Raw genomic sequence first — 13,378 nt, 5'->3', positions numbered from 1 at the left:
CTGCTTAATTTTTCTTGATTTTTAAAACCTTTGAAGTAGCTCTCATTTGGGTGAAGAATTATCACTTTTATCATAAAAGGCTTCCACACAAGGTATTTCCTGATGTACTTTCTTATTGCTTAAATCCAGTTTAGTGGCAAGTAGTTATGCAGACACTTTGCCCTTGCTGTGATAGCCAGCAGGTTAAGCACTGGTGAATCTTGTTGGAAAAGCTTTGGAGGAGCGTATTGTGTTCTAGTTCTAATTTGATTTTTTTAAACACTTTTTTAGTAGAAATTGCAATGGAAAGCTTAAACTCTAATTTTTCCCCTCTTAAAATAAAGCCAGTGTTCTCTGTTAAGAAAAGTTAGTAGGGAAGGTCTTCTTGCACCTAATACCCACTTTTACAAATACCAGTTGTGCAGTGGGTCATCATCCCAGTACTTTGAAAGTCTGACTAGTTATATCTTGATGGCATAGGCTGGGCCAAGATTTACAGACAACTGAAAAACAAGGTTGGTTAAACTACCTCATTTGCCAAGGCTGAGAAATGTGCATGTAGAAAATTTGTGTGTTTCGGATGATACACAGCTATTCATTCATAGGTCTGAATCTGCCTCTTTCATGGTGAGTGGGTTGTCTGCATTCCCCATAAGCCTCATTTGTAGTCTTGTGTAACTAAAGCTGCCTTGGTCTTTTCCAGAGAGTTCGTTCTTAGTACTGAGTCACTGCCAAGCAGCCTTTGTTTCCCAGCAATAAGAAAATAACTTCTCTCTTTGTAAACGAGAACATTTAATGAAGTGAAAACACAGCGGAGAAGAAACCACTTAAGCCTTTGAACAAGGGCTGCTGTGGAGAGCTGTACTGATGGGGGAAGTTAACTGCAAAAAAAGCAAAGTTTAACTATGCCTCTTGCATGGTGGCAGGGGTTTGGCTTGTAGCAGTGAAGGTATCGGTTTAGAGGCCTCTTCATCCTTCCAGAACTGGCTTCACAGAAATGTTCCTTTCCAAAAAGCTTTTGTTTCCCAAGCTGCAGTCCAGTTCACTTCCCTCTTCCTGGTGCCTGGGAATGCTACCTTACCAAAAAACTACTTCTAGAGCTTTTTGAGGTCTGTCTGTTCTAATGATCTGCTTTCTTCCACATACATGCCCTCGAGTTGATTACTAACACGTGAATTAACATCCATGAGATCCACTGGCATGGGGATACATGCTTCTTTGTAGAAGTATAATGATTTTTAAATATACGTATGTATTACAAAGAAAATGGTTATGAGCTGTGAACAGCAGTAGAAGGGGGATGAGAAGATACTTGCTGATTTGCAAAAGTTACTCCCGAATTGTTTCTTTCAAAATGCAGCTGCCAAGAATTTGAAACCTCTTGGCCTTTCATGAGTTAATGTTTTTCCTATTGATCTACAGTGCTGTAATGCAGGGGGAGGACGGGATATAGTGATAGGCAGGAGTGATGAAGCAGCTGGAACGAAGCCTGTCAAGCTAGGGCAGCATCCTGCTGGAGTGACCCTTCCCGTTTCTTGTGTGTTTAGGAATGATTCAGAAATTCCACATACCCAAAGTGGATCGGAAAGCATGGTGAATGTTGGTATGCGCTTGCAGATTAGTACCCAGGCATGGTCAGGTATGGCAGACTGAAATTAGTTTGTGTGTGGCACACACAAGGTGCAGTGGACTAGATTAGAGTGCCAGGATTAATCTCTTCATGTGTTCTCTTGAGGCATCCTTGAAGAATGTTGTGGTACTCTTAAAAGGTTACTGTTCTAGCAGTTTTGAACAGAAGACCTCTCAAATACCTTCACAGCTCGTTTCATTCAATTAAGCTATTAAGAAAGCACTCAATACACTTCACTTCCTGAATGGTGACTAAAATTCCTACTTGCTTCACCAAGTTAGGTGAGAATTTGGACGATTCAGCTACTAGAAGAATAACAGCAACAGTGTAAGATTGCTTGCAAGTTTTGTCAGGTCTTTTTTCTTCTTGTAAGTATAGAAATTAGTTTCGAGTCATCTGATGGAAATACTGAACAATCCCTATCCTTCAAGGCAGGAGACTGGTAATACATTAATCTGGCCAGAGAAGCTGAGTAACTTACTTGCATAAATGACTGACTTTCTCCACTGAGAACTGAGCACATGCCTGCTACCAAGGTATTTTATTAGCCCTAGGCATGGTTTCAGAAGCAAAAAAACCAGAACAGAGTCTTTGGTCCTCCTGAAGATTGGTTTGGGGTCATACCTAAATCATGTTCTAAAGGTGGTATTTTTGAAGGATCCCATTATTGCTGATATTAGAATCCCAAAATTTAAGGGCAGCAGCAGCAAGTACAATTCCCTTGGGTATGAAAAATGACTGCAGTAGGTTTAAAATAGTCTCCCTTTTGAATTGCTTTCATGCCTTTAAACACAGCTGAAATACTAGCAAAGATAACAGTAAAATAAATCCTGTTATTTTGACTCGACTCTGAACATGAGTTGCTAAGGGAAGCGGTTGGGAAAGAAGCTTTAATACAGTGCTATTTTGGTTGAAATTATGCTTGTCAGTGTTCTTACTGTTAACGTGCATTAAGAAAGTTAAGGGTTTATATAATGAGCCCATTAAATTTGAAGTTCAAGCTGCTTCACCATACTGTGTTTTTTCTTGATGCACAATGCCAGCTTCTAATGTATCAGAGTACACAAATGTTCCAGAGGCTGGTGGGAAACTGTAAAAGTACATTATTAGGGAACAACAGAATTGCAGGCTTAAAGTCATCTTTTTGAAAGGTCTGTATGTAGATGTCTCTTAGCCAAAGAGGTGTTGCCACTTTTCACGTCAAGCCAAGCACCAATTGTAGACGTTTTGAGGGTGAGCATGCCTGTGTTTTTTACTTTAGTTACATATCAGAATCTCCACACACCGTATTTTTTAAATGTGACCGAAGAAAATGGTAAAATTAAGTAACATCCTTCTTAGATGCATTTAGTCCTACAGCAACAGCTTTTCACTCTTGCATTGAGTCCATCAGGATTACGGCAGCTGCTTTGCTTCTGAGGAACTGATTGTGTTTTGTGATTCTACCTATATAGTTGAAACCCTGAGAGGAAGATGTGTAATATCTAATGATTTTGTTTGTAAGGAGACACCTGTCATACAGGGAAAAACGTGTAGCATTTTATAATAATCAGACTGCTAAAGGAATATGGATAATGCAGTTCAGTTATTTCCTGTCTGCAAAGCTGGACTTGAGACAAAATTTCTGGTTCAAAACACCCCGATAATGTTGAAAAATCCATTCAATTCTATTATTAGAAAATAAAAAGCAGTGTTTGATCTTTCTTTAATCTTCTCACACTATTTTAATAGCTCCAGTCTTGGCGATGCATGTGCTGCTTTGACTCATGTGTCTCTTATTGTGTTGTACCACAAATTACAGGTTTTCTTCCTGTGCTGTGTTGGTCCATGGTGAAGCGAGATCTTTGTGTCCTATAGTCATAGCAGCTTTTTCCTGCCTCTTCTGCAGCGTGAAAGAGAACTGTTTGCCACATGTGGAAGAGAAAGCTATGCTTTAAATCAGATCGACTATTTTGATGTGGCTATGGTTTACTATAATCACTTTTTCTTCAAACAAGGCTGTGCTGAGAAATGATGCATTGCAAGAACATATTGGCAATGGTACATAAAGAAATAAAGCCAGGCTAATTTAAGAGCCTGGTAAAACTGACTGTTCACACAGTTTTCAATACTCTGTTCTTTAGGGAAGAAAGAATCCTGTGTTGCTGTTAATCTGTTTGAAACCTTCAAGTACTTTGTTGCTGTAAGCGTTGAGCTTGCCAACTTTTGGCAAGATAATTATTTTGTTCTCTTCCAAATTGAACATGTTCAATTCAGTCTTCCCATTCAGAACAACAAATTCTTCTTGAGCGTTTTTTTTTGCTCACAGTTCAATAAACACTTCTGAGCAGGTAATGTTGTAATTTGCAATTGCTCAGAGGGCAAATGGGAAGTGTTCTGAGGACTAAAATGAGAAATGCATCAGTATGTGCAATGAAGGAGACTTGCAAAGGCAAAAACATAGAGGAGGCTACTCAGATGGGGAAATTCATTGTGATTCAAAAGTAAAAATACTCTTAAAATAGTGAGAAAAATATTAGATATCCACTTCCCCTGCTCTCCTGTCTATAAAGTAGTTGTTGTAACATAAGGTCCTCAAATAAAATAAAAATATTAAATGAAACAATCTGGAAACCAGAAGTACTTCTCAATTCTGCTGCTTTGGGAAATTTTTCTTTTGCTGACTTAGGACAACATTTAACTACAGTCAGTATAGTTAAAATAGGGATTAAGTTAGAAAGAATGCTGAGACTTACTCAGCGAGGGGGCTGAGATATTCTTCAACGACTGTAAAATGTACAGCCGCCTGTCCAGAACAAGAAGAGCCTCATAAAAGAAATGAGAAACTTCTTATACCATACTAATAGGACCCATCCTCCCTTTCTCTTGGAGCTGTGAAAGGTTTTTTCTCACTGCTTGCTATTGTATTACAACACTAATGCTCTGTCACTTCTATTGTGCACGCATCTCTGAACCCAGAAATTATTTCTAGTCTTAATTTAAACAAAACCAGCTGTGCACAGATGAAAAGTTTGAAAAAGGGAGCATGCGTACTCGCTCCCGGGTTGTACTTCCAGTACGTTACAGAGGAGCTTTGTGAACTCAGGACAATCATGCTGCAAAAATGGTTTAAAAATATGCACGAGGAGGAAAAAAGCTGACACTGCTTTAGTGCATTACACTGCTGTCACCATAGTAACACCGTGTTCAAACTAGGCATTTTTATTCTTACAAAGGGAGAATTAAGAGACCTTTTCCAGTGCCACTGTTGCATAGTTTCTGCAGCTGCTGCTTATTTTCTTCCACACCCTCTCCCTGTTGGTGCTGTTCTTGTCCTGCAACCCAGCTATATTGAGAGCAGTTAGAACTATGTAAAAGGACAGAGTGGGTATTTTAGCTCTTTTAAAGAGTTGTCTGATGTTCTGCTCTCAGATTTACTTTGTTACTGAAGTTTTCTCCCGCATTGGGACACCTTGCAAATCCTACCTTTTCACCAAAGCCAGCTAGGTTCTGACCATAGCAATAAATGAAAGGAATTCAGAATTTGGAAAGAAGGCTAGAGAATTAGTTACTTTACTGCCACCCCACGAGGAAAAAAAAGCCAAAGAGAAGTGGAGGTACACTAGTGACTATGAAAGAAAGGGGGGGAAAAGCCCCCAGCTGTGTTGTATTCTTCAGCTTTGGTGGTTCTAAAACTAAAATTCAACAAGTTTACTAATGGGGATAACTCCCCAGAGGAAATTCCTCTTACCTGTTCTACTGATTCCAGATTCTTAACTGGGATTTTCCAAGTGTGTCTTATTAAATACCATTTTCTTTGTGTGTGTCAAGTATTTGAGGTGAACCCGACTGTATTCTTTAACCAGAACCAAAGCTATTGCTAGCTCTGCATTATTGCAGAAAGTTTAAATTTTCCAAAGTATGAAATGGTCTCATTGTATTGGAAAGACCTACTGTATGTTGTTGGACAAAATCGTAAGCTGATAAACTGTGCAGTGAAATCATTAAGCATACTCTGTGCATAGGAAGCTTGAGAGCTCTATTAGCTTAAGAAACAGGCTTTGAAATGTTTTTATTAGACCTTTGGGAGCTGTATGGAAACCCTCTAGACAGCTCTGTGAAACACTGATAATTAGCATGTGGGGTTTTTTTAATCCAACATATAATTGTTTTGTCTTGTGGTATTTTAGAACTAGAGGGTCTTATTTTCCTGTTATTGCTGACAAGAGGATTGTCATTGTACATAATGAACAATTTCCTTTTTGGAGGGAGGGGAGAAATAGGGTATTTCGTGTGGTGTTTAAAAAAATTGTTTTACCTGGAAAGGGCTATATTAGGAATGTTAATAAATGGATTGTTTGGAATGCACTGTGACTTTTTTTCCCTGCTATAATGTGGACTCCAAGCAGGCTCAGTCCCTTCTATGGAAGATATGAAGGGCATTGTGCCCCCAAATGCTGGTGATGTCAATGAAGGAACCCTACACACACCCTCAGGAATTAATTGTGATTATAGTTTGCTTTCTTCTCTTCCCATCTTTATAGGCATATGAAAGAAGGTTTCCTACGTGTCCCCTGATCCCTATGTTTGTAGCCAGTGACACTGTAAACGAATACAAGAGCGAGGATGGAGCTATCCATGTGATTGAACGGCGCTGTAAGCTGGATATAGATGCACCACGGCTATTGAAAAAGGTGATAAGGTTTGAAGTGCATATTTTACACTTTTGGATGTCCTTTCACATGAATATTGTATCTTAATGGGATCTGTGTCATCTTCCTCAGATTGCAGGAGTGGATTATGTCTACTTTGTCCAGAAGAATTCTTTGAACAGACGAGAACGGACTTTGCATATAGAAGCCTACAATGAAACCTTCTCTAATAGAGTCATTATTAATGAACATTGCTGTTACACAGTGAGTAACAGGCTCTTGGTGGTGCTGCAGATGGAGCTAAGTCAGTGTTTAGATTTCAGGGCTTGTACACAGAAGTTGGGTTGTTCTTGGCTTTTGCCTTGCAAGAAAAAAAATAACCAACACACCACCATGAGTGATAATTGTTGTTAGTGTTAAATGTATCACACTTGCTTGAAGAACTGAAACAAGTTTGGCACCCTCTAGCTTTGAATGTCTTCTCAGAGAGCAGAACATGACAAAATTTGCTGTGTTTGACAGCTCTGTTTAGGCAAATCTGTGGTCTGTAATAGCAGGGTGGGATTTGGTGAGGATGATGATACCCTGACAGAACTGTTAAAGGAAAGTTCAGCATAGCTTATTTGCCTTCTGCTCAGCTCAGACAAATGTTCATTGAGTCAGCTATGTTTTAACCTAATTCTTTCTGTTGTGGCTGTTCTTGGTCTTCAGTGCAGACGTTTTCTGATACGGGAGTCGGTGGCATGCTTACTGCTGTGCTCTGGTCATGGTTTTTTCTGAATGGTTTAGGCAATACTCAGGCTCATACAGCACACATGTATAGCAGTAAAACTTCAAATCGATATTAAAGGTCAAATCAAAGCTGGCAAATGTAACCAATTTATTTCTACTGTAGCATTCTTTTCACATGCAGGTGATAACATTTTCTGTTGTGTACAGAATCATGGTTAAAAGGTCACTGGATGTCAAACCTGCTTCACACTATTATCTGATTGTTTTTATTATTATTTCTGCAATTATTTCCAAGGCACATTTAAAAATACTTTTCCACCTGCAGTCTTTTTGTGAAAGCTCTGTTTAAACAGGGGAAATGCTATACAGAGAAGTGCATATGATAAACATGTACAAAACACAACACTTCATTGCCCTCGCTCTACTCAATTGAGGAATTAGTACATAACTACAAAGCCAGAATTTTAATTCAAGAATAAGTTGTTTTTAAAAGTTTATTCTTATTAAAGTTATTTTATAATTGAATTTATGAAAGGACAGGAAGATTCTTAAATGTTATTATTATGATTTGTACTTATTTAGGCTGTTCTTATACCCCCCCATTCCATAATGTAGAAGAAGCAAATGAAGGGATATGGCTTTTTTTCCTCTACTTGTCTCATTATAAAGTGTTGATACTGTTCCCAGTCAATTTTAGCATGTTTTGAGGTGGTGGTGGGGGGAACTTTAAAACATCGATTGCATGCTCAGAAATCCAGCTTTCCGTGATGTTTGTATAACTACAAATTCAGAGCCCAGCCTGGAACTTCCTTTAGCAAGTCTTTTTTTTGTAGCTGAAGAGAGTTTAGAAAACAGCTTTCCTTCAGAGTAGTTTCAGTTGTTTCTCTGTTTCAGGATCACCTCTCAGCAAACTAAGATTCTAAGCTAAGAAGAAAGTCGTGAGTGCTCTAAGATAGCTTATTCAGCTGTCAACAGAATGAGAGGCTTACACTTCTTTCTGTGTGAATTATCATAGGAGATGGAGTAAAATAGTTTTCAGCCTACCAAATACTAAAGTATTTCGTAGGTCAATGAGGGAATGATCTACTGCAGTATGTCTGCAAACCTGTCTAGACTGCAGTGATTGGAAATGTTTACACTGTACTTGCTGCAGTCTTTAAGCTAGCTGGCCTTGGTCTGTCAGTCTAACCTGCAGCAGCAAGTTCACTGTGGAGTATTTTACACTGTTCCACAGATACACTACAGTTACAGCCCCTGTCTAGCATGAGACAGTGTTAATTGTATAAATGTGCCTGGTCATTTGGTTATTGGCTGGTGCACTGGTATTTCTCGACCCTCTCTTGTTAAGAAAAAAAATGCACTGTAAGGAGGGCTTCTCAGCTTTTTGTTCTTTAGCATTACCTTTTCCAAACCATGTTTTGCAAATGAAGTGAAAGACTGCAAATTGAATGTTTTTTGAGTGTGTGAACCTGAAAAATAAGAAACCATAACTTCAGATGTTGTGAGAAAAAAAAAAAAACTAAATGGAAAGCTAAACTGTATGCCCTCCTTTTAACTAGGTTCATCCTGACAATGAAGACTGGACCTGTTTTGAACAGTCAGCAAGTCTGGATATAAAGTCTTTTTTTGGTTTTGAAAGCACAGTGGAAAAGATTGCCATGAAGCAGTACACCAGCAATATTAAAAAGGTGAGCTTGCAGTCATGAAGGAGGTGCCTGGCTCTAAGTTACCAAAAGACAATGTAGCTGCTGCTAAGTAACAGGCTGCTCTGCTCAGAAAGCTGGGATGTTTACTCTTTAGCTTGGGGCACCCTGTGTGTAGGTCTTTATTTTGAAGTGGAATCTTCAGAGAGGTCTGGCCACTGAAGGGGTTTCCAGCCCAATCCTTTCTGTGTCTGTTGTGGTTTAACCCAGCAGGCAGCTGAACACCACGCAGCCACTTGCTCACTGCCCCCTTCGCTCAGTGGGATGGGGAAGAGAATCAGGGGGGAAAAAAAAAAGGTAAAACCTGTGGGTTGACAGACAGTTTAATAGAACAGTTGAGGGGGGGGGAAGTAATAATAATAATAGAATATACAAAATATACAAAACAAGTGATGCTCAGTGCAATAGCCCCTTGGCCAGTTGGGGTCAAGTCTCTGGGCCGTGCCCCCTCCCAGCTTCTTGTGCCCCTGGCGTGGGAAGCTGAAAAAGTCATTGACTAGTCTAGGCACTGTTTAGCAAGAACTAAAACTTCAGTGAGTTACCAACATTCTTCTAGTACTGAATCCAAAACACAGCACTATGACAGCTACTAGGAAGAAATTAACTCTAGCCCAGCTGAAACCAGGATAGTGTCTAAATGGGTGTTTTTAGTAGCTGAAGTGAATTTTCCTTTTTGAAGGGGAAGGAAATAATAGAATACTACCTGAAGCAGCTGGAGGAGGAAGGAATAACTTTCGTTCCTCGTTGGACTCCTCCTGTTGCGTGTAAATTGGAGAGCAGCACATCCCACACAAGAAGACCAGTTTCACCTGCCATTAATATACCTGACTCTGCTACAAAGGAGGGCTTGAACAATAAGGAGAACCTCAACACCTCAAGCAGCCCCTCGGAGCCCACAGCAGGAACACCTGATGGTACAGTGGTCTGACTTGTTTTAGGGGGTTTCTTTGTACTGTAGAGGCTCTCAGCACTGTGCTGCTTCTCATTGGTAGCTGGAAATCTTCACAAAATATTTTGGGTCTTTGGTAATATACAATGTTAAAGTGCAGGCTTGCAAATCAGTAATGTGGGATAGCTGTTATGAGCTGGTCTTTTTAGTAAATGAAGATCAGATATGAGTGGAAAAATCCTTCACTTTGCTGTTCATTAGGTTGCAAATGGATGGCCTACTTCTTGCCCTGAAATTCAGGGACGGGTATAACTACAGGAATAATGGGGAGAAAAGGGCTGAAGCTTCCCTGGACAGTCTTCTGTTATATTTTCCTTCCCCTGTTAAGGGAATTTGGGAAAATTCTTGCATTGGGAGACTTGGATCAAAGCTTCTCTTAAGTATTTCCAAAAAAAGCAAGCACTATGGTGCTGTGGATTGACAAATCTGGATATACTGGTAAAGTGCTTTTATAAATGCCTGGTCTTACTCCTTTCTTAGTGTGGAATAATTGCCAGAGGTGACTTAGAAATTAAACTTATATTGACATTTTAAAGAAGGGTACAGCATTGACACAGCTTCCAGGGTGGAGTGTGGCTGACATGAAAGAAATCCATTCCATGCAAGTTCTTGCAACCTTAGATGTTAGCTGCAGTGGGGGAACTTGGTGTGCTGACTCTACTGTATGGAGTGTGGAGCGGAGTGGAGACACTGTGGCCAGGCTCTATACAATATGGGAACTTGAAGGTACAATGGAACCAATAATCTGTATATTTGCTACCCGTGGCCAATGGTCTGTCATGTCTCTGACAAAATGCTGTCCTTATGGTGAACTTTGTCCATTATAATATCATTATAATACCAAAACACACCTCCATCCCAAAAGCTGCCCGATTCCAAGGTGTAACCACTCCTCACTGAGCTTGCGCTTTAAAATTTTTCTAGTCTATACCTTCAAAAGTAAAGCAAGAAAATTTTACACCAATCATAACAAAGGTACATATGACTAGAGTCATTCAAGTTCCACCTGAAAGGTAAAAAATGGTGTAAAATAGCTTAAGGGAGAGAGGATGTTAGGGAAGATACCATCACGTATGAGAAGATACCATCCTCGTGTCTGGGATCACTCGACGGAATGAACCTCTCTTTCCCCCCCCATTGGGACGCCTTTGGGTAAGGTTTGAACACTTGGTTATACCAAGTGCCTCCCCAGGAAACTTAGAAAATCTCTATAGAGTCGCTTTATTTATTTATATCTTTTAACGTGTTTATTCATACTATTGGTATTTGTACATGCTTTGCAGACAGTGAATTTATCACCGGCAATCCAAAAGAACCTGTGTTTCTGTTGCACTACATAAACTGTGCTATTCATTAATCCAGCTGTGATAGTTCTCACTGAATGCAACCAAACTCTTTAAGCGTGGCCATGGTAGTTCATGGAACGCAACTAGACTGAAGTGTATTGTGTTATTTGTGCATCCATAATTGTGATAGTTCAGTATGTTGAATGCGACCGGACTTATAATGACAAATTGGGCATCACTCCAAATTACTTTAACCTTTAACGCGACACTTGGTAGCAGAAGGAGAATTAATCCTCTTGGTTTAACATTAAGATGACTGAGTACATTGCCTTGCTCATCTTTTCATTGAATCAAAGAAACTTTATTCAACTCCGACTGCACAGCAGAGCAGCTGCTTCTCTGCCTCAGATATCAGCATATAAGATCATTTGCTACTTCGACTAGGTCAGTTCAGGAGAACTCTAATCACCTGTACATCTCCTTTCAGACAAGCTAGATGCAGACTACATCAAGCGTTATTTGGGTGACTTGACGCCAATGCAGGAAAGCTGCCTCATTCGACTGAGACAGTGGCTCCAGGAGACACACAAGGGCAAAGTAAGTTACTGCTGGTCTCTTGTGGCTCTCTCAGAATGTGTGATATGGAAGGAGGACCTGATACAACATCATGGCACACCTCCTGTGGCTAACTGTTCTGTTAAGTGGCCCTCTGTGATCAAAACAGAGTACCTAAATGAAGTCTATATGGTGGCAGTAGAAGTAGTTCATTGTGACTGCCCAGCTGACTGTGCCAGCTGAGGTGCTTAAATGAGCAGTGTGACTGCCTCTCAGGATGTCAATAAATCAGCACAGGGGAATAACATCAGTTTTATAAGTCTGCCTGGTTCTACAATAACCTTATTTTTACATTTGTTTGTTTTGGCCAAACATTGTATACTCAAGTCTATGTCCCTAAGTGCAATACTGAAAGGGAAGCAATGTGGCCAGTTAAATCACTGATAGCAAGGCTGGGGGTTTTTCAGTGGCTTGTGATTTGCATGTTGTCTCAGCTTCCTTTTACTTAGCAATAAAATACAGTCTGTGTTTTGTCCCTAGGTTCATTTAAATTGGGCTGACTTAGTATGGTCATACAGGTGTAAATGATTACATTGGAGTTCATGAAATTTTTATATCCCTCATATGAAGGCAGCTGCAGTACCTGACAGGGCTCGTGTTTTTGTTGCAAACAAAGACTGATTTGCTTGAGTAACTTCCACTGTTACTCTTGCATTGGTGCAGGGCTGTACATTTTTTCAGCTTCTGTTGTTTCTTTCTTTTGTTGTTTCAAACCTTGAATACAAAATTAAGGGGATTTGTGGGGGTTTTGTGCGTGTGTCTTTGTTTTTAATAGATCCCAAAGGATGAGCACATTTTAAGATTCCTGCGTGCCCGGGACTTCAACATTGATAAAGCAAGAGAGATCCTTTGCCAGTCGCTGACATGGCGTAAGCAGCACCAGGTAGACTACATTCTAGACACCTGGAACCCTCCTCAAGTTCTCCAAGATTACTATGCAGGTGGCTGGCACCACCATGACAAAGGTATGCTCAACAGGGTGGATATTGAATGGCCTTTTTATGTTCTGAATTAAAGGCGATAGTTGTCCCTGTGTTAACTAAGGGTAACTGGAAAGATGGTTACAACTTCTTAGTTATGTACTAAATTTATTTAAATTGATGTTGCTAGCTCCTTAGTTGGTGGAGGCGGACTCCTAGGTCCTAATCTTTCTGACTAATACCCACATATTTATCTCTAAAGAGCTCTGCTTTGCCAGTAGCTGAAAGTTATTAACTGCACTTCTGTAGTGCTTGGAGATGCTTAGTAGGGTGTTATGCAGATGCTGACTATTCTCTTTCAGTGATTAAAAGATGTTTGTAAATAAGTGTATCTTTCTAATCAACTTATTTCTGATGTTGGATAAGTCTGCTGATGGCATAAATGAATATTTATTTGACATTACAGTCAGCTTAATGATGAGAAGTGGGATGTTGCAAAAAGATCAAATAGAGCGGGTTAATTTAAGAAGGGAAGAAGCTTTGCCTGAATTCCTTTTGTATGGTGAGCCATGGCCAGGCCTTTAAAACACGCTTCCCTGTCCCTCCACTTACTTTATCATGTACTGATCTTGTTGCTAGTACATGAACAGGAATGAAATGTTTTGGAATAAGTTGCTTGAGGCAATCTGGGCTCTTTAGATAAGGAAATGATCTCTTACTGTGAGCTATCTGTGTTCTGATTTAGTCTTTTCTTGACTAGGCACCATTGTTTCTGCTAGCTCTTCCTGTTACAAGAAGCACATGAAGCAGGACAGGAAGCTGTCAGCAGTAGTGGCCAGGAGACAGGGAGGACACAGCAGAAATTTAATCACTGTAAAACTGAAGAGCTTGAATAGCTCTCCCCTGCTGCTTTGTGTTTGACAGACCTCAAAT

The 13,378-nt window shown here is 39.9% G+C and overlaps 1 protein-coding gene across 3 annotated transcripts in view; it reads left to right on the top strand.

Annotated features, from left to right (window-relative positions):
• SEC14L1 (SEC14 like lipid binding 1) overlaps nt 1–13,378 on the top strand; it is a 65,655-nt gene that overhangs the window by 40,098 nt on the left and 12,179 nt on the right. For all 3 annotated transcript variants that reach the window (XM_035893330.1, XM_009637812.2, XM_035893331.1), the window contains 6 exons: nt 6,133–6,282; nt 6,373–6,504; nt 8,532–8,660; nt 9,355–9,589; nt 11,398–11,507; nt 12,301–12,490. In XM_035893330.1, the coding sequence (XP_035749223.1) occupies nt 6,133–6,282; nt 6,373–6,504; nt 8,532–8,660; nt 9,355–9,589; nt 11,398–11,507; nt 12,301–12,490 (946 nt within the window). The remainder of the gene's footprint in view (nt 1–6,132; nt 6,283–6,372; nt 6,505–8,531; nt 8,661–9,354; nt 9,590–11,397; nt 11,508–12,300; nt 12,491–13,378) is intronic.

The sequence above is a fragment of the Egretta garzetta genome, unplaced genomic scaffold, assembly GCF_000687185.1.
Source record: "Egretta garzetta isolate BGI_Z169 unplaced genomic scaffold, ASM68718v1 scaffold34, whole genome shotgun sequence".
Taxonomy (NCBI): domain Eukaryota; kingdom Metazoa; phylum Chordata; class Aves; order Pelecaniformes; family Ardeidae; genus Egretta; species Egretta garzetta.
This window is presented reverse-complemented; position numbering and strand designations above follow the sequence as displayed.